General features: G+C 41.1%; 1 protein-coding gene across 4 annotated transcripts in view; it reads left to right on the top strand.

The window, feature by feature from the left end:
• WNK1 (WNK lysine deficient protein kinase 1) overlaps positions 1-19,150 on the top strand; it is a 99,969-nt gene that overhangs the window by 74,760 nt on the left and 6,059 nt on the right. For 3 of the 4 annotated variants that reach the window (XM_057390071.1, XM_057390068.1, XM_057390070.1), the window contains 11 exons: positions 273-446; positions 1,227-1,278; positions 1,441-1,581; positions 2,133-3,559; positions 6,235-6,318; positions 9,212-9,298; positions 9,922-9,991; positions 11,480-11,559; positions 12,085-12,743; positions 13,656-13,858; positions 14,963-15,157. In XM_057390071.1, coding sequence (XP_057246054.1) covers positions 273-446; positions 1,227-1,278; positions 1,441-1,581; positions 2,133-3,559; positions 6,235-6,318; positions 9,212-9,298; positions 9,922-9,991; positions 11,480-11,559; positions 12,085-12,743; positions 13,656-13,858; positions 14,963-15,157 — 3,172 coding nt within the window. The remainder of the gene's footprint in view (positions 1-272; positions 447-1,226; positions 1,279-1,440; positions 1,582-2,132; positions 3,560-6,234; positions 6,319-9,211; positions 9,299-9,921; positions 9,992-11,479; positions 11,560-12,084; positions 12,744-13,655; positions 13,859-14,962; positions 15,158-19,150) is intronic. The other variant, XM_057390069.1, reaches the window with a different exon arrangement.

Below are 19,150 nucleotides of genomic sequence, written 5' to 3'. Positions count from 1 at the left end.
CTGTGCTAAGCAAAGGTTGAGGTCACAGTCTGATGAAGAAGTGAGATTGTGAATGTTGTTCCACAGCAAAGATGAAGCTAGGGCAAACACTTCTGTGCTGGAGATAATTTGAGAAACAATTGTTATTTTCTAAGGTGTCATCACCTTCATCTTGTCCAGAAGAACAGCAAATGGAAACAGCAAACATTGGCACTAAGAGTAAATAATAGTTATTCAGTATATTGTTTTGAAATAGTTTTTGGTAAATTAATATTGCTTTGTTCTCTTTACAGGTGCAGAATGAGTTTATTTTAGCAACAGAACGAGACTCATTTGTAGAACAGGTACGAGAGATTATTGAGAAAGCAGACGAAATGCTAAGTGAGGATGCAAGTGTGGAGCCAGAAGGGGATCAGGGCTTGGAGAGTATGCGGACAAAAGATGATGGCTTCTTTCCTGGGTCTCAGGTACGTGAAGGACAGACTGCCTCTGCTTTTTGTATCTTCCATTTTGGGTGGTATGGTTTTGTGAGTRGAGCTAGCTAGAAATAGAAACTTCCTGTCCTGAGAGATATCAAAGATCAGTAATTAAAAGACAAAAAGAGAAAGCATTGTATCAGAGTGAGTGCCTAAAGTTTAAGTTAGAAAGCTAAATAACGGACCTCTTACTTTTCGATATGTTTGAACACTTCCGAAGCTGCTGACTCTCCTAACAGTCCACTAAACAGGCAGTCTTAAATGCTRATGCTTCTTGGATTTGAGATTATTGTGAGGTAGGACAGTAAAACCCCAACCCTGTGCTCTCACTAAACACTGAGAGTCTGGACTCAGGCCCTCCACCCAGTGAAGTACTGAGAGATTGGATGGCTTGCTTAGGAAACAGAGCTTTTAAAACTGCTTGCTGGATGCTGGAGGGGGTGACGTTTCCTGGATCTCTGCCTTAATTACACCCAGAACTGGTTTGGAACATACAAWTTATCTATAGAATGTTTAAGGAAATCCGTTGGACTACCTGTTAACAAAAGAGTTTTTAGATCAATTTGTTACGTTGGTGATCACTAAGATGAGAGTCTCTAAAAACACTATAGCTGACATTTATCTGGGCAGAATTCCTCTAGTTYGGTGATGGTGCTTGGGTCCCAGGCAATCTTTCCTTAAATGCCCACATTTCAGTAAGCTAGCATTTTAAGAACTATCTTGTGGGTTTCTGTTTCAGAATAGAAGTTTAAATTTTATCTTACTTTACAGAAATTAGAGTTCAAACAGCCAGATCCTACATCTTCCATGCCACAAAGAATAGGTAAGTCTTTTGTGATTTTTTTTCAACAGTTACCTTTTTCTGTTTCAGCGGATGGGTGCAGCCAAGTTTTTATTTTGTATGATGGAGTGCACATTCCATATTGCAGGTTATGTATTTAGTTACAACCATGTGTCACTAAACATCCAACTTCTTTCTGTTTAGGGATTCCTTCTAGCTCCTTTACCCAGGTTGTTCATTCTGCGGGAAGACGGTTCATTGTCAGCCCCGTTCCTGAGAGCCGACTGAAAGATCAGGGMTTTTTCACATCTGCAGTTTCTGGAGGAAACGAAACTTCAGATATGGGTGAGTTGTCTAAACTCTTAAAAGCTGATGGCTAGGACATGTTCACCATAACTGTGAAGTTCATATAACTAAACTGTTCTAACACGTTTTAACGTRCTTGGGGAAGTAAGGAGCTGTCCGTGCTGATAAGAGTGTTCATAGTTTGGGTCATACTGTGCAGGATTCTTGGAGAAAAACTGCTGATGGACTGTCTGCAAGACTCTGAAATCTTAATTCTGTATTAATATAAGCCTGGATTTGTGTGTTTTGTTGTTTTGGTGGGGTTTTTTTGTTATTCTGTTTTTGAGGGGGGCGGGATTGTTTGGTTTTGGGGTTTTGGCTTTTTTGTTGTTGTTTTTTTTGGTTTTTTGTTTGTTTTGTTTTGGTTTTGTTTTGGATTTTTGTGAGGTTTTCTGGTGTTGGGATTTTTTTGTTTGTTTTCTGTTTAGTTAGTTTGTTTGTTTCCTTTGCATTTTTTTAGTGCTAAGTGGTAAATACGGTCTTAGTCTAGCTATAGATAGTAATACTGTAATGAACTTCTTCAGTTGGACTGATAATTCTCTTTTCTTCAGTTGCAGCATCTCCAGTACATGGTCCTGGAATGAATCTGTCCCACTCAGCATCATCACTGAGCTTGCAGCAAGCTTTCTCTGARATGGGGCATGCTCAGATGGCAGAAGGACCTAGCACAGCTCCTCCAGTGTTCAATCAAACAATGCCACCATTTCCACCTGCACTTTCCACCATGGCGGGCAGTGGTGCAACTCCTGCATCTGTGGCTACTTGTTCAGTRTCTGTGTCCTCCAGTGCTGGTGTTTCTCTTCCAGGATCTGTTACTTTGCCTTCAGAAAATGCAGCTGTTGGAGTTGCTCCAAGCACGAGTGTGCCAAGCTCTATTTCTCCACCTCCAGCCTCACAATCTGGACAGCAATCCACTGGTGTTGCTTCCAGTGTGAACGCCCCTGCTTCTGTCACCTTACCTGCCACATCCCAGCCTGCTCAAGCAGTGACCGCAGACATTGCCCCCAGTATCAGCACACCATCATCTRTGGCACTGCCATCTACCCAGGTTCCTGGTGTCACTGCTTTTGGTGCTGTTGCACCAGCTGTGACGTCTCAGTCTACTCCTCAGATCATGAGTAGTATGGCAGCACCACAGACATCTGTTGCCCASTCTCTGGCTCACAGCGTGGCTTTGCAGCTTCCTCAGCTCAGCAGCAGTGGCTCCATCTCCAGTCTGGCAGAAACAACAGTYGTAAGCGCTCCGCAGTCACTACCTGAGAGTGGGCAGTCCCTGGATAAGTCACATCCCTGCAGTGCAGCTGGCTTATCTCTTCCGATCTCTGCACCTTTGTCATCCTCAGTAGCATCAAGCATATGTGCTTCAGTCTCTCAGCCAGTGATACATCCTTTACTTGTCCCATCAGGAATTACATCAGCACCTGTCCTACCCCAGATTTCAGGTGCAACACCCATATTGCCCCAGGTTCCCTTACCTGGTGTCTTGCCACAACCAGTCACTAACTTGCCTGCAGTACAGCAGACTTTGATACACAGCCAGCCTCAACCAGCTCCATTGCCCAACCAACCTCAYGTTCACTGTCTGGAGGCTGATGCTGATGCTCAGTCTAAAGCCCCTGGTATTGATGATATCAAGACCCTGGAAGAAAAGCTGCGCTCTCTCTTCAGTGAACACGGAAACGTGGGAACGGCKCATCCTGCAGTGTCTCTGGAGACCTCGCTGGTCATGGAAACCACAGTTGTTCCTGGGATACCAACCACTGCTGTTGCACCAAGCAAACCCCTGACATCCATTAGCACTTGTATACCTCCAAGCAGTTTGCCTCTTGGACCAACTGGCTTGCCAGTGCTGACTCCAGTTGCCACTCCTGGGCAAGTGATCACCCCAGTCAGCTACATTTCRGCCTCGAGCAGCATCGTCACAGCCGCAGTGAAACCGGGGACCTCTCCTTCAAAGCCCCCTCTTAGCAGGGTACCGGTAAGAACACAGTGTTTGTGTGAATTTTCAGCTCTGGTATGAAACAGCTTCTTGGGCGGGATCCTTTTTGTAAAGTAAAATATTTACTCAGGAAGAAGCGTCTTYTTTTATGTAGTATTGAATGGTTTTTGCTCTGGTTGTTTTTATGTGTCCCAAGAGAAGTTTTTTTTTGTCCCTATTGGAAAAAAAGAAGTTTAATTCTTTTTTATGCTTCTGAGAGATGTCTCTGATATCACTGTCAGTTTGTCTTACTTCTAAACTGCAAGAAGTGAAGCATTTGTGGTTGATTTTTTGTGTTTGTTTGGGTTTTCTACTTGATTTTTTTTTTTTTCAAATAGAATCTGCATGTCTTGCTTTAAATAGGTTTTTATCTTGTACATGACCACTAGACTGAGATGGTTGGTTGTGTATTTCACAGAGTGGTCAGGATAGCTTAATTTTCCTTCCTGTCATAAGCCTGTTCCTTGCAGGCAAGGGTGAACCTGACGGAAAGGGTTTTATTTTTAGAAATTCTCTGCTGCTTATTTGATGCCTGGATACTGTTTTCCTCTCAAGTGTTAGATTTGTGAGAGGAGGATTTTGAGACATTTAAAAGATACCCGAAAACACCTCTTTTTTTTGTTTGCTCTACAAGCAGACACTATCATAAAGAGGCAATGACACAGCAACAACTCGAGAGGTGTTGTGGATATTGTTACCTGCTCACCAACCAGATGCATCAGTATGTGAAATTTTCTGGTGAAGGTCTGCCTGTGTGGGGGCACATCATATTTCAATATTTTAAACTGTTTTGGTAGCCCTTTCCTTAAATGGAAARGTAGCCCTTAAATGAAAATAAATTGAAGAAACTTTCAAGTATTTAACAAACKAAAAGCTTGAATAGTTWYTTCTTTTTGTTTCTGTAATATTTTTTTYYWMYYMWYMAMMMYTTTGTGTTGGTTRTCTTTAGCCAGCCTTGCTATTAACCAGTTTCAGGCCATTTAAATAGAGCCAATGCTCCCAGCATCATTGGTAGTCTTTCCATGTACTCTTTGTATTAAAAGAAAATAGAAAATTCCTGCCATTAAACAGTTTGAATATGTGCCAGAAAGGTTGATAAGGAGATCTAGACACAAAGGCGTCCATTAATATTTCAATGAAATTGAAAATTTTAATTGAAATTGGAAAGAAAGGTTAGAGAAAGATGGAAACTGGTATTCATTCAGGAACAGTTGGAGCAGTTGGAAAATTGCTAATTGCAAACCTGTAATTACAGAGGCTTGGGTTTAAAAGTAATAAATGTCATAGGTGTTTTGATTGTCAGTTGTAGAAAGCCTACCTCTTTTCTGAAGTTTTCTTCTATAAATTAGTTWGTTTTTTTCCAAAGCTTAATTTTAGTTTCACTTTTTATGTTGTTTGCTGCTGAGCATTAAGGAGCTTATTGCTTTAGTTTTCTKGGGTTTGCTAAACTTTGTCTCTGTATTTATTTTGTTTATGACCAAACTGTTAATCTAGACAGTTAAATGTGTTTCAGCTTGTCTTACAAATGTATTTAAAGTATGTTTTGCCTCTTATTTATAAACTAAATGGTGAAGTTACCACAGCTTAAAAATTCACCATGCCTCAAAACAGGTAACATCTTCATGTGTGTTCCTGCTGCACAAAAATGAGCTAATGCAACATGGCCYAGTTCCTGCTGCAGTGTTTTTGGGAGGATAGCTAACTCTGGGAGTGCATCTTCCCTGGGCTCCTGCAGTGTGAGCCATTGGTTTAAGCTGTGGTGACATCCTGCAAGCCAGAGCTGGCTCTGACTGTTGAGGACTGGAGCAGACTGCAGAGCAGTGCCCCTGTCCAGCAGTGCTCGAACTCTGGGGCTGTGGGTGTACTCACACTTCAGAGGCACTGGCAAAAACTCAAGATGACAGCTGACAATAAGAACTGCAAAYTGTGTCATGGGTTGCTTAATTCCTAGAACTTCCCACTTCCCTAACAATGGAAATGACTAACTGGAATGTGCTGTCTGACCTGGTGAGGAGGCTTTGATGCCTCCTTCTAACCTTTTGAATCTCTCTAACYTCCTCCATGTAACTTGGATGACTTCCCCCTACCCAGTTTCATGGCCTAATCACCTTCTGTGGGTCGTCAACACCCTTCAGGTTCAAAAAGAAGTGGTGGATCAAAAGATTGGTGTGAAAGYTCTATAAATCTGTTTCTCAACAAGTGGAGACATCCTCAGGCACTGACAGTTCCTGTTCTCAAGTCATATTGCTTGGAACAATTTACCAGAAGCATGCAGCTTGCAGTTTCTAATGGACAGTTAACATAGATGAGACTGAGTGCATTCTTGCACCATTTTATAAATTAGGCTTCTTGGAAGAATTATTTTAGCATTTCTTCCAGACTTGATAATAATATCCCAAGACACTTTGTTCCTGGATACTGCAGCTTGTTTGAACTGGAAATTGTGGCTGCTCARAGATAATCCGGATTATAAAATAAAAACAAAGCAAACAACTTCCCCCACCTTGGTTGCAAAAAAACCCTAAAGAMTCTGTGCTAACTGTCCAGGAAGGAATTCTCTACCAAAGAAAAAAGTTAAAGCTTCTGTTGTATGACATGACTGAGTGTAGCTTGGTATCTGATCCTTCTGTTGTTCCATGTCTGATGGACGCGCGTTTCCTCTTCATTATCCATAGGTGCTACCAATAGGTTCTGACCTTCCGGCTGGCACTCCATCCAGTGAGCAGCTGCCACCTTTTCCAGGACCTTCACTAACTCAGGTGCTACACAACTTGGCAGATTTTATCTGCTTCTTTTCCCTTCAGAGAGCATGTTTCAATTAAACTCTCAATTGCATGTTRTTAATGTTCCTGTTTTTCTTTTCTTTTGACTGAGTAACCCCTTTTGTGTAACTATAGCTGTAGCCAGAGTGGCTTCAGCACTGGGTATGAGCAGCCTSGTCTAGTGTAAGGAGCTGAAATTAGATCATCTTTAAGGTGCTTTCAACCTAAACCATTCTATGGTTTTATGTAGCTTACCTTTTGGGRTGCTGTACCCAGTGTCTGAAGTATAGGAAGAATTAATCAGGCTTAGGGTTTTTTCAGGTGTTAATCTGAACTTGAAAGCTTGTTGGTTTTATTTTTTTTTTAACTATAATGCAGGGGAATGTGTACATAAAACATGAACCTGTTTTCTTCTTGAAAAGGGTATAGTAGCAAAATAATATGGAAAACTATATATTGCCATGAAACGTTTATGAAAATGTAAAATTGCTGCCTTTGTGAATTCCTTGTGAGATGTTGGATTTTGGTTGTTTCTTTTGGTGCTTGCCTTTTGGTTTGGTTTTGTTGGGATTGGGTTTTTTTTGTTTGCTTGGGTTTGTTTGTTTGTTCTTTTCTTAAATTTGTTTGGTTTGTTTTKTGATTATTAGTGCATTCTGATTTCACCAGGCTTTAAGATTTGCAAAAGATATTTGAAGCATTTCATGATAAACATGAGTTGAAATGCTGCAGTGGCCTCTCCTGCCTAGCTTCTGTCCTTGTATACAACAGTTAGCTTGGCTATTTTTTATATAAGTGATGGTGGGAACAGACAACCCACTGTGGTCCTTCCAACCTGACCCAGTCTGTAATTCTGTGTGGTTTGCACAGCTAAGTCAGATGATGACTGAATTTGGAAGGGAAAAGGTTTATTCAACTGAATTCTTTTCTGAAAGTAGCGCATTTTTACATCTTGATCTTAGAGTCGTAGGCTGTATTCCTGCCCTKTAAGCAGTGAGGAAACGGAGCAAGAAACTGAAGGAAGATAGCTGAATGATTGAGTTGTTAGCAAGCAACMCTTGTTTTTTATGCCTTGACTTCAGAGGCAGAAGCTGGTTTTTCTTTTTAGTCAGTTCTTTCTAAAGCATGCTTTTACTGAAGAGGAGATATCAGCAATGTAGTGATCATTCTTACCCGCATTCTTCCCATGGATCAGGAGACAGCTGGTTAAAATCAGTCACATGGAGTTCATAGCTTTTTTCATTTTCATTGCTAGAAACTCAACATATTAGTAGTATTTTCCCCTAAGCTCAAAAGCATTTGTAGCCACTTCTATGACTCAAACCAGMGTACCACTGCAAAAGGCTTCTTCCTGTTTATCATAGGTATTTCTGGCAAGATTTGTGGCATGGAAGAGTCACAAATATAGATCCCTTGCTTCTTGTCCTTTGCAAACAACATACCAAATTTCACTTCTCATTTGAACTCATAAGGATTGTCTATGAGTGAGACAAAATTGGAGGAGACCAACTGAATCRAATCTAATTGACTGTTAAGAGCATTTGCTGGCATCACATAATACTATCTGGAAAATTACTGGCTTGTCATAAAGTAGATAGGCTTGCCTTCTGTGCTGCTTCCGTCAGTAGTAGGTCATTACACAACTTTTTTCCTTTCCTTAGTAGCAGACTGGTAATGTGCAGATTACACGTCATCTCAAGACCAGTTTTGAACAGTCTGTTCCATAGTCTTCAATACCTGTTCTATTTATTCCTTAATTGCTTTTTAAAGTGTGTTTAGATTAATCTCTCAAACTTCATTTTGGTCCCCTTGTTTCATAAGGAAATCTTTATTTCCTAGTCATTCTGATAGCTCTTTGTTTACTTGAAGCAAATATCTTCTTGTGAGCATAAAATGAGAATTACTTGGAATTTCAGGTGACATGTCTCCTTTGTTTGACAGTATTGGATTAAATTAGCTCACTTGTCTTTAAGCATTTGGCCTTTAAAATGGAGTCATAGAAGTCTGCATCTTCTGCATTTTTTTAAATAATGGAATTGATACACAGGCTTTATTGTTCCTGCTTTTGGTTTTGCTTTGAAATCCACAATTCAGGAAGAATGTTATCCTGGCAACTTGTTAAAAGCTTCTTTATGCTGTTGTGTACCTCTAACTTTCACTTTTTTGAATGTAGAAAGTAGTATTTTTATGTTGTCATGATCTCTGCCTCAGTTTTAAAAACAGATACAGCTTTTTTAATGCAAAAGGCTCTGAAAGATTAGTAATGCTAAAGTTTGAATAGGAATTTCTGCTCTGTAGGGTCAGAATTGCAACTTAATGGTATCTGACAGCACTTTGTTTTTTCAGTATGTGTTACTGGCATGGTCCTCAAAATTTAATCATTTTGAGACTTTGGGACGTTTTTTTTTATCTTGAAGATATTTTTAGGTAATTCTCCTTCTCTTCCTCTCCCCAATTCAATTTGCCAAGTTTGAAAAACATCTTGTATGCCATCTGAAACAGCCGAAATCTAAGTAATAAGCATCCTTGRGAGATTCTGCTCCTTTCCCTTCTCTTCAAGTTAATCCATCCATACAGCCCCTCTGAGAGAAATTTTAGTATGGGGGTTTTTTTGTTGATTGATCAGTTTTGAGTGGTATTGTGGAATTTTTTTCTTTCTTTTTTTTTWAAATMTTCCAGTTAATTTTCTAGTTAATTCTGTTGTTTTTAAACAAATATGTTGCTTAAATTGCTTCCAGTTTTAATGTGCTGTTAAATCTGAATATGTAGGAAGCTGTATAGAAATATGGAAGCTGCACTGGGTGCTTGAAATTTTGGTACTAAATATGTCTGTTTCTCTGCTACGATATATTTTTCCTGAGCTGGGACAYTGTTTTACTCTTTTCTTTCTCAGTCCCAACAGCCCCTGGAAGATCTGGATGCTCAGCTGAGAAGAACYCTTAGTCCAGAGACTGTCCCAGTGACATCTGCTCCTGCCTGTGTATGTTTGCAATGTTGGTGGTTTAGTAGTTTTGAGAAAACTCAGTGTTTTCTTAAAGTCATGTTGTTAGGTCACTGCCTTTAATATCACTACACCAGTAGTCAGAYTTTTAAAAATAAAAATCGAGAGTCATCTTCCAGTTTGTGGGAGTGAGTCAACCAAAATCGGAAGAGTCTGTATATTGCAATAGATTACATAATTTCCTGAGGCTGTTTTTTGTTGTTATTAGTTGTGATTCCAGCTTTTCTGGTGATGTCATCAATGTCACCAAACTAGAGAGGGAAGTAATGATGGAATAAGGGGAAAGWGCACTAAACAAGCAGTATGTGATGTGTCAGTCTTAATTTGGGAGGGATCTGAAATTTTGAAAGTTTCTAGTAATGGGCTTTGGATATGAAATGAAGACAGTGTTTGACAATCCAAGTGGCTATTTATGCRTTATTTCTGCACAGGCCAAGGGGTGGTCTGCTCACAGCCTCAGGGTTATAAATCTCATCTTGCACTTGTGTTTGTTGGCAGCAAAAAAATCATGTAATATGCAGTATGTTATATTTGTTGGCATTCAATGGAACTGCTAATTATTTTAATTTAACTTTCTYTTGTTTCCCCCTTTGAACCTGCAGTCTGTGCCCTCAGTAGCATCAACAACGGTTACTGGGCCAGTGTCCACAGCAACRCAGTCTCTGAAGGATGGTAAGACAGCCATGATTACTTTAGATGGTTTCTCTGCATGGAGATAGAATCCCAAATTGAACAGTGTAATCATTTGGAAGGTTATAGCCTTTTCTAGTAAGTCATGGAATGGCAGCTCCTTGAGGGGATCATGTTAGTTTTTAGTAACCAGACTGTAACTTTCCCCTGTAGGCCAGGAGTGGGGGATGATAGATACATGCATATTGTAGTGAGTGATTTAGGGTTTAAAGCTGTCCAAAATGCTAAATTAAGACTCACAAWGAGTCTCCACTGTGCTGCTAGGTTACAGCCTCAGGACTTGAAGAAACTGTTTTCTATCATGTGTTATGTTCCTGGCAGCAATGGTAGGGCACATTTTGTGTCATTACACTGTGTTCTACACGTTGGATACCTCTCCCTTACCTAAGGGTGTTTAATTTCTGTTTAAATAGAGAACCAAGTTTAAACTACCAAAAATTTAGGAAAGGTAGTAGGAAACCCAGGCATCCTTCTGGCTACTTTAGAGCAACTGAAGGTTGGCTGGATGATCACCAGCTGAAGACTGGATGATCAATGGCATTCAAATCTATATGAATTGAGTTATTGGAGGGGGTAATCCAAACACTTGCAAAATAGTCTGAGATTTTCCTGTCAGTAYTCACCTGTTTTAATTTTTGAAATCTTCCATTTTAAAAACAAGCTGTTAATATGGTGCTGAAATTTTTTCTTCGACTGTCTAGTAAACACTATTTAACATGCACGTGCCTCTGAAGTTCAACGACAAACCTTCAGACGCTAATAAAACCTTGAAGGAAAATAAATTTAATATTCTTTTTTTGGGACGTTGATAGTGAACTACAATGTAGAATTAATTAGTCTGCTATAAAATGAGTTGATTTTTGTCTATTAAATTTAGAACATAAAAGTAAACAAACTGGGAAGTTGCTTAATAAACAGAGCAATCTGTCCAATAGAACTGCTTTAAAAATAGAATGTTATTTCTCAGCTCTGTAACCTTATACTGCCTGTGCACAGAGCAACAAAATTAGGAGCTGACACCTAAGAATCCAGYTTGCAAAACTTCAGATAAACGGTTTTGAGTAAATGTGGTTTATAGCATATCTTCAACTTGCCCCCTTTCTATTAATCAATTGTCCCCAGTGTTGGTGAAATTTAGGTAGCTGCTTTGGGTACTGAATTAAAATAAGCTTTTTTTTGCATAAATTTCAGTCTATTTTTCATTAATTTTCTATTTCACATCCCTGTTTGAAATCTGTGGGCTTTTTTTACTGTTGCCTGAAAGTGCACTTTCAGCAAATAACTATGCAGGGAAGCTTTGTAGAAAAATGCTTCAACTTAACTAGTATTTTAATATTAATATATTGCTATGAGTCCAAAGACCTGTTAGGAGTTAACAGATAGTTGAATTTGAAGTATATAAAAAGAAAGGTTGGATTTCAAATAATCTGTTGCTCATTGTCTYCTTAATCCCATTGTTCTTTTCCTTAGCTTTGGCATCAGGTGATGGAGAGAGCATTGCTGTGGCTACCACAGCMGGAGCCAGTGTGCTGAAGATGGGACGATTTCAGGTAAGAGATGCTAAACCCTCTTGGCTCTTGGTTCAGGAATTTTGAGTGGTTTCTGGTTGTGCCAGCTCGGTGTGCCTTGTGTGGACTTTGTCAGGACAGAATGTTCATGCAGAGTTCATGAAAACAGTTCTGCAGGTGCTGTTTTCGTTCAGGGCAGAGATTGCATAGTCTGTCCAGGTCTAGAATTGTGGCAAGCCTTAGCTGTTGGCCTTGGTCTTTAGTGTTAGGCTGCTCTTTCACTGACAGTGAATGTTGGCTGGGATGTTCACTGTCTGATGTTCACCTCCTCATGATGAAGGAGGCCTCCTCTGAGGCTGCTGTTCCTTGGAGTTAATCCTCTAGATAACACACAAGTACTACTTGGTGTGGCAGTGTTTTTCCTGCAGGGAAGCAGTAGCTTGCTTTGTGGCATACCTAGGAAATGAGTTATTTTCTCCTCTCAGATGCATCTTACCATGAAGGAAAATAAAAGCATGGTGTTAAGGAAAAACTAAGGAAGTCTGCATAATTGTATTTCTATTCTAGGTATCTGTGGCAGTGGATGATGTGCTGAAAGAGGGTGACAAAACTGAAACGAAGCCAGTGCAATTTGAAACCACCTCCAGTGATTCTTCAAGTCTTTCTGGCAGTAGCCCAGAGAGCACACTGGTAAAGCAGGCTGAGAGTCGGAAAAGCGGGGCTGTGGCTGACGCTGCCTTGGATGTGGTGAATGGCATTTCCCAGGCAGCTCCCGCGCTGCAGCTGCCGGGAGATGCTGCTCAGGCCACCAAGGTCGGGCGCTTCCAGGTGACGACAACGGCGGATCAAGTGGGGCGCTTCTCCGTGTCAAAGGCTCAGGATGAGGTCAGCTGTGCCGAGAAAGAGCCAATGACTCTTCCTCTCTCTGTGGGCTTGGAACAAGTTGCTTCTTCAGCTGCRGCTCCGAAGAAGGAGTTGGAGTCAAGTCAGTCCCCGCACATGAACGGTCCATCCTCTGATCCGGAGGCTGCCTTTCTCAGGGGGATGGCTAAGGATTTGGATGATGGCTCAGGGAGCCCAGACTCTGTCCAGCACCTGGGATCCAAGATCAGCCTCCCTGTTCAGAGCCTTAGCAACTCCTTCAACTCTTCCTACATGAGCAGTGACAATGAGTCGGATATTGAAGATGAAGATTTGAAATTGGAACTCCGTCGGTTACGGGAGAAGTAAGGCTTTTTCTTTATGTAGTCATGTATGGAATGTATGTTATGTGATTAATATGAATTTCACCTGTACTTCCCTTCTCACAAAGTACAAAAGTAAACTTCTTTCAAAGGCTCAGCCTTTGCTAAGTGTCTGGAGCCATTGTCAGCAATGATGTGGGAAGTAAGAGTCTTTGGTGGGAAAGCAGTACACAGTTATAACAAAAGAGGAATATGTATGTTTGCTGGGCCTAATTTTCTACCTTGTAATCTTGTTGGATATAGATTGACAGCTGCATTATGGATGAGACTGTAGACCTAAGCAAGATTTGACGTATCACTGGAGTTAGTGGAAAAATGGAGTCTTGTTTGAAAATGACACAAGTCTCTGCATTTTTAATATGGATTTTTGGTGTTTCTARTGGTTCTTTTCCTGAGGAGACCTTGTTGGCTCAGAAAAAAAAAATTAGAAGTCAAGCAATGTGACCTACTAATTCATTTATACTGAAAGTTGAACTTTATTTTAAGCTAGCTGGCAATTTTAAATCCTGTGTATGCAACTGCTGTGAAACAAATTGTAAGGCAATACCAGGGTAGAAGTCTTCAAGGCMGTATGTCTCAGAAAATGAGTAATCTAACTATTCCTGTAACATTTGAGTGCTTTTTTTGTACTTCTGTTTATTCTGGTTTTGTGATTGCAATGTTGGGAACTTTGTTTAGGAATTCTAGCCAGGGCTAGAGCACTCTAGAAAAAGGCAAGTGTTCTGCCGCGTGYGTTCAGTGGTTATTTGTGGAAAGGATTTATTTCCAACTTTCYTTAAATGTTTGAGAGTTTCACCAAAGAAGCAGGTTATGCTTTACTGGAGGGGAGGAATTGTTTGCCTTTGTGTTTACACATAGAATCTTTGTAAGTCACACTGTTTTGTAACTTGTTAGGCACCTTAAAGAGATCCAGGAGCTRCAGAGTCGCCAGAAGCAGGAGATTGAGTCACTCTACATGAAATTGGGAAAGGCCCCACCTGCAGTAATTATTCCCCCAGCTGCACCCCTTTCAGGAAGAAGGAGACGACCCACAAAAGGAAAAAGCAGCAAGTCCAGTCGTAGCAGCTCCCAGGGACATAAAAGCCCTCAGCTATCAGGTAAGACTTCCTTCAATATTTTTAGTAGATAAAATGGACAAAGTACCATCTCTCATTCTTACATCTGTGTCTGTCTCTCTCTGTCTTTTCTCTGGGGAGTGGGGATGAGTGTGCCATTTCTTCCCTGGATTTCTTTTATCACTTGGAAAATTACTTTGGGTATTTGGTAGACTTGCTTGGGACGTTTTCAGTCCATTGAAAGGTACTGYGATGCTGTTCTTTAAGAGCAGTTTTAAAGTTGTGATGTGTAATTTTTAGATGTTAGTCATTGGGCTCTGACTAGCAAGAAAAGTGTAAATTTACAGTATGGGAGAAAACTGATTTTTGAAGATAAACTCTTCTTTTTCCCTCCTGAAACTGATTTTGCAGAATAGGTCAGTCATCGGCAAAGAGGTTTTTTTTCTGATTTTGTACCACTTAAGCATGATGGTACTACTGTCCTTACACTGCAGAAAGTTAGTCACAGTTGATGGATGTTTAAATAGTGAGGCTTTTTTAAAATGGAGTTGAAGATTTATAGTACTTAMAAATTGCAAATCAGTTTCAGTTGTKMAGGCATCCTTTCTTACTGAGATTGTTTTTGTAATAAACAGAACTCRAGAAATAGTTCTGTTTACGGATTCAATGATGTGGGTGACAGATACTCTCTGGGTAACTGGAGATGTTTCTCTAATCCTGTAGCATGAGCAAACAGTACTGGAGGGCCAGCAGTGCCAGCAGAAATATTTGTTACTGYCTCTTGTGTCTTCACTTTGGTAATTCCATGTCATGCTGAGATTTCTGTATCCAGTCACCCTGGCTGCTCACTTCTGTTTTGCTGTGTGATAAAGGAGTTCTGTGAGCATATAAACCTGCAGAGAGTTGTCTTAAAGCTCAAGAATTTTTCTGGTCTTACTGCTTTCTCAGAAACTGGAGCAGTTCTCTCCCCCTGCCTCTCCCTCTCTTGCCTGGATTGTCATGCTTGACCAGAAGATGGTATCTTTTTTTTTCATTAGTGTCTGTTCCAGTCAAACTATCCTGTTTTTTCTCTGTCCCTTGGTAACAATGACAAAAGATTTAAAAATGTGTGGAAACCAAAATTTTCTGCCTTCCTTTTTCCTCTAGGCAACCTGTCAGCTCAAAGCGCACCATCAGTCTTGCCCCCTCAGCAGACCCTTCATCCTCCTGGCAGTGTGCCAGAGACTGGGCAGAACCATTTGTTACAGCCCCTCAAACCTTCACCTTCCAGTGAAAATCTCTACTCTGCCTTCACCAGTGATGGTGCCCTCTCGGTACCGAGCCTTTCGGCACCGGGCCAAGGTAAGACTCTACATGCAATTAGTGTCATTAGCAAGGGAAAGTAATGATTGGCTTCATGATACTTGACTTTTACTCCTGGTGCAAAGTAGGCTGGGGGACCCCAGAGCTATGTGTGGAGGCTGATAAGGATGTTGTTTGCAACTGGATTTCTGGCTTCTCACTCAGGTGAAGTGTGAGGGGGCTGAGGTAATGAAACCCCAAGGACAGCACGAAAGAGTGCAGTGGGGTGGTGGCAAGTGAAGTTCTGCTGACCTGGGGAAAGGTGTTGGCTCAGAGGAAGAGAGATGAGAATGGGAGGTTGGAAATCAGAAGTGAGACTGAGGAATAGGGAGAACAGGTTTGATTTTGACAGATAACTGAAATGGTTGGAAATTTCCAAAGACCTGAAGTCTTGGAGTCTTTTTAGACTTCCTAACTGGTTTGGCTGTTTCTGTCAATGTAGTTTTTAACAGTAAAAAGTAAAAAAAAAGGTTTATGTTCTCTAACTGTGAATTATCYTGGAGAGAAGCGTCAGTGTAGGAGGATGAAGTGGTGGGAGTAGTAAATTGTTCATTTACTCAGGTTTCTCAGGTTGTGGGTTTCTTGTTATTAGTATGTTATCAAATAATTTCTCAGGCGAAGCTCTGACATATTTGGTAAGGAGGGTTTTTTTGCTTCTTGTTAAGGGGATGATTCCTTTTCTTCTCTGAACTTAGCTGTTCCAGGTTTTTTTCCCCGTGCATATCTTTTTGAAAAGCTTTGCCATAGTCTCTTTGAATACATCAATTCTAATGTGTGGTTTTGCTGTAACTGGAGAAGTACATACAGAAAATGGAAAGACCTGACGCAACAATTTTCTGTAGAGGTTTTTTTTTTAAGCAACTGTTTCAGGCATTTTGGAGGTACTTGAATCATCTCTCTGCATCTRGAGTTGTGCAGTACCGTTTTAGAATTGGATATTTTTGCCAGGATTTGGCTTTTCTTTAGATTGTGACTTTACTGTTGGGGTATGTCCTGCTAAGTGACAGTGCAGACTTGGTCTCATGTCTGGAGGTGTTGGAGGGAGCCCCTTCACTCTGTATATTGTCTCYGTACTCTTTGGTCTGCACTTTTGAGACTTATTCTTGTGTGTCATGTGATTGCATTTCACCCTTCCAACTTCAAGTTGCTAACATCTTGTAGTGGTGTTCTGTCTCTTCTCCTCTCCTTTCTCTGTTCTCCCCGTTCTTGTTTTCTCACAGGCTGTGCGAAGTTTAACTGTGCATCTGAGAGAGTGACCTTCAAGCCTGGTGGCAGGAGGACCCGATTTCTGAGTACGCCCTGCTTGGCTCTTTGTGTGTAACACCTTTACTCCTTCCTTGTCTGTTTTTTGTTTTGTCTTTTTGGTTTCCGTTTCTGCTGCTTGGATCTGTTTCATGCAGCCCATTCTGATCTGCCACCTTGTATTCCCTCCCATTCCATGGCTCAGCTCAGCTGCTCTTAGCACGCATTTAGAAGTTTGGGTTCTTGTGTTAGGTATTCTGTGTTGTTAAACTCACTGTAACAAGCAYTCATTGTCTCTAAACCTTTTAGTGGAAACTTTCAGAACAGGTCAGTGAAAGGACGCAAACTGGAGAGAGTTAGCAAGGTCTATCAGTAATTTTAATCAGCTTCAGCATATCTTAGATGACATGAGACTTGTGGGGAGTGTGGTAATCTTTCTACTGGAAGAGTGTGGAAGATTTGTTTTCCAAATTACCCTTTAGCTGGACACTGCAGTAATTGATGGGGGGAGTGTGTTTCGTTCCTTGAAGCACAAGTTGGATGTGTCCACAGGCACTCAGCGCTGGAGCTGGTGACAGTGCAGAGCTTTGATGCCACCTATAGGCAGTTCATAGGGACTTCTTACATTGATAAACAGATGGCTGCCTAAAGAKTCAAGTGTTAAAGGGTTTTAAAAATAATTAGAGAATATTTCCAGGCAAACTCAAAAGAACCTTACCTACTAATAGGCAGAGGTGTAAAAGCTTTTCCTGCATTTAATGTAAAACAAATAGCAGTAAAGGTGGGTAAGTAGACATTTCAGACATCCTGTCAGCCCTCACAAGTTAGCTTGCAGCTCTTTTCAGAATCTTTCATTTGGGCTTACATTACAAGAGATTTACAAGAGAGCCTCAAACTTCTGATGTGGCTGAAACAACAATACGCTTGAGCCAAAGCTGCTGCTGTGATGCTTTTTATTGGGAGTGCTGCAACATTTTCCATGCTGCTTCTGCAAGCTGGATCTTTTACATGTCTGACATTCTTTTCCCACCCTCTGGAATGACTTGATATGAGAAAGTTTGGATTGCTATCAGGAGACCTCCCGTCGCTGCACTGCATGGCAGTACCACACATCTGCATCATCTGTCTTGCTGTGGCTGGCAGTGGCTCAGCTGAGCCAGAGCTGTGTGGGAACTGGGCCTGCCTTCTGCAGAGACAGCTGCAATGCAACGAGCTCCATCCTCTGAGAAAGGAAGGGAGGCAGAGGGAGGGGAAACTTCTTCTTGGCTGTTCAGTTTTGCACYAACTCTATCCCACTTCACTGGATTTGGGTTCAAAGCACTAAAAGTGCTTTTTTAAAATTGAGCAGCTTTAAATATTTTTGCTGTGTATATTAATGTGCAGATGTGCATTGACATCTGCAATCTTAAGATTTAATGTTGCTTTCTTGGAAGAAGTTAAATTCTTACCAAAGCTAATTAAAAATTATCTTTAGTCTGGCCTGTCCTGTTTTGGGGAAGGGAATATAAAGAACAGCCAGTCTGTTTCTAGAATTGACAATGAACTGAATACATGTGAGTATAATTTACTTACAAGGCTTTGGCTTGCTATAAATTGACCATCACCTGGCTATAAAAGAGTACATGGGCATGTGTATCTCTTGCTTTTGGGACTGATGCTAAGGGAAACAGATCCCTATTGAAAAGTGTGTTGTAGCTGTCCTGTAGAAGCAGGTAATACTTGGCATGGCTCAGCTTGGCCTGGCACTTGGCTTTGCTGCAGGCTGCTTGCTTCCTGGAGCCCTGTCCTTGAACTGCTGTTGCAGAGTGCTGTGGAGAGTGACAGCTGGAGAAGACGCTGGATTGGAATCAGCAGTGTTGAGGAAACAGTGCAGTGATTAATGCTTTTAACTGTGCAGCTGGAGAAACAGAGTGGTACAGCTTGGCAGGGAATGTCTGAACTGTTTTCACACGTCTGAGAAAAGATAGTGACAAACTGAAAGCACTTGACCTATCAAATAAATCTGTTGCTGGTTGAAATTTCATAGTTGTAAAATGCTTCTCATGTCCTGACAAAAATGGAAGATGTACTTGCTTTTCCTTTTGTGGTAACAGCCACAGTTCTGACTGTGTGATAACAGTTGTGACCTCAGTGTCTYCTGACATTCTTCACTATGTTTTGGGAATTAAGAAGAATAAATGTAGGAGGCTGGGCCTCTTCTGTTTGTGATTAAACCAGCAGACGAGTCTTCGACTTTGTGTAGAATGTCCCAGTAGTGACTGTAAAAGCCCTGCTGTGCTGTGTCCTCTGTTTCTCACCAAGCTTTTTGTAATGTTTCCTGATACTAAACATTTCTCACTGTTTCTCTTATCTTTAACAAATTACTCTCTCTTTGTGCTTCAGGGAAGATGGTGAAAAAAGTCTGTCCTTGCAACCAGCTCTGTAGTAATTATCTTATTTCTGTTATCTCCGATTCCTGATTGTAAAGCTATTCATCAGCTTTTCCTGGTCACTGAAGCCTTATGTCCCTGACTCTGTCTCCAGCACAGCATCTGTCTGTCTGTGTTATGCCCTCTGATGTGTACTCTGTCCTTAGTTCTATTGACTAGTCTGGTACKGCTCTTGCAGCCAGGTGGAGGCTGCCGGAGCCTCCCCTTCACTGTGGAGCTCTGCTCTTGCAGGGTCAGTTGCTCACTGTAATGCACTGGAGTTGTACTCAGAGCAGCTGCTTGGTTTGAGATTTAATGGGGCTCCTCACCTCGGTGATGGATC

This window comes from Malurus melanocephalus, unplaced genomic scaffold (genome assembly GCF_030028575.1).
Source record: "Malurus melanocephalus ecotype Western Australia unplaced genomic scaffold, MMel_1.1 scaffold_22, whole genome shotgun sequence".
Lineage (NCBI taxonomy): Eukaryota > Metazoa > Chordata > Aves > Passeriformes > Maluridae > Malurus > Malurus melanocephalus.
Note: the sequence above shows the minus strand (reverse complement) of the source record. Positions and strands in the feature narration are given on the sequence as shown.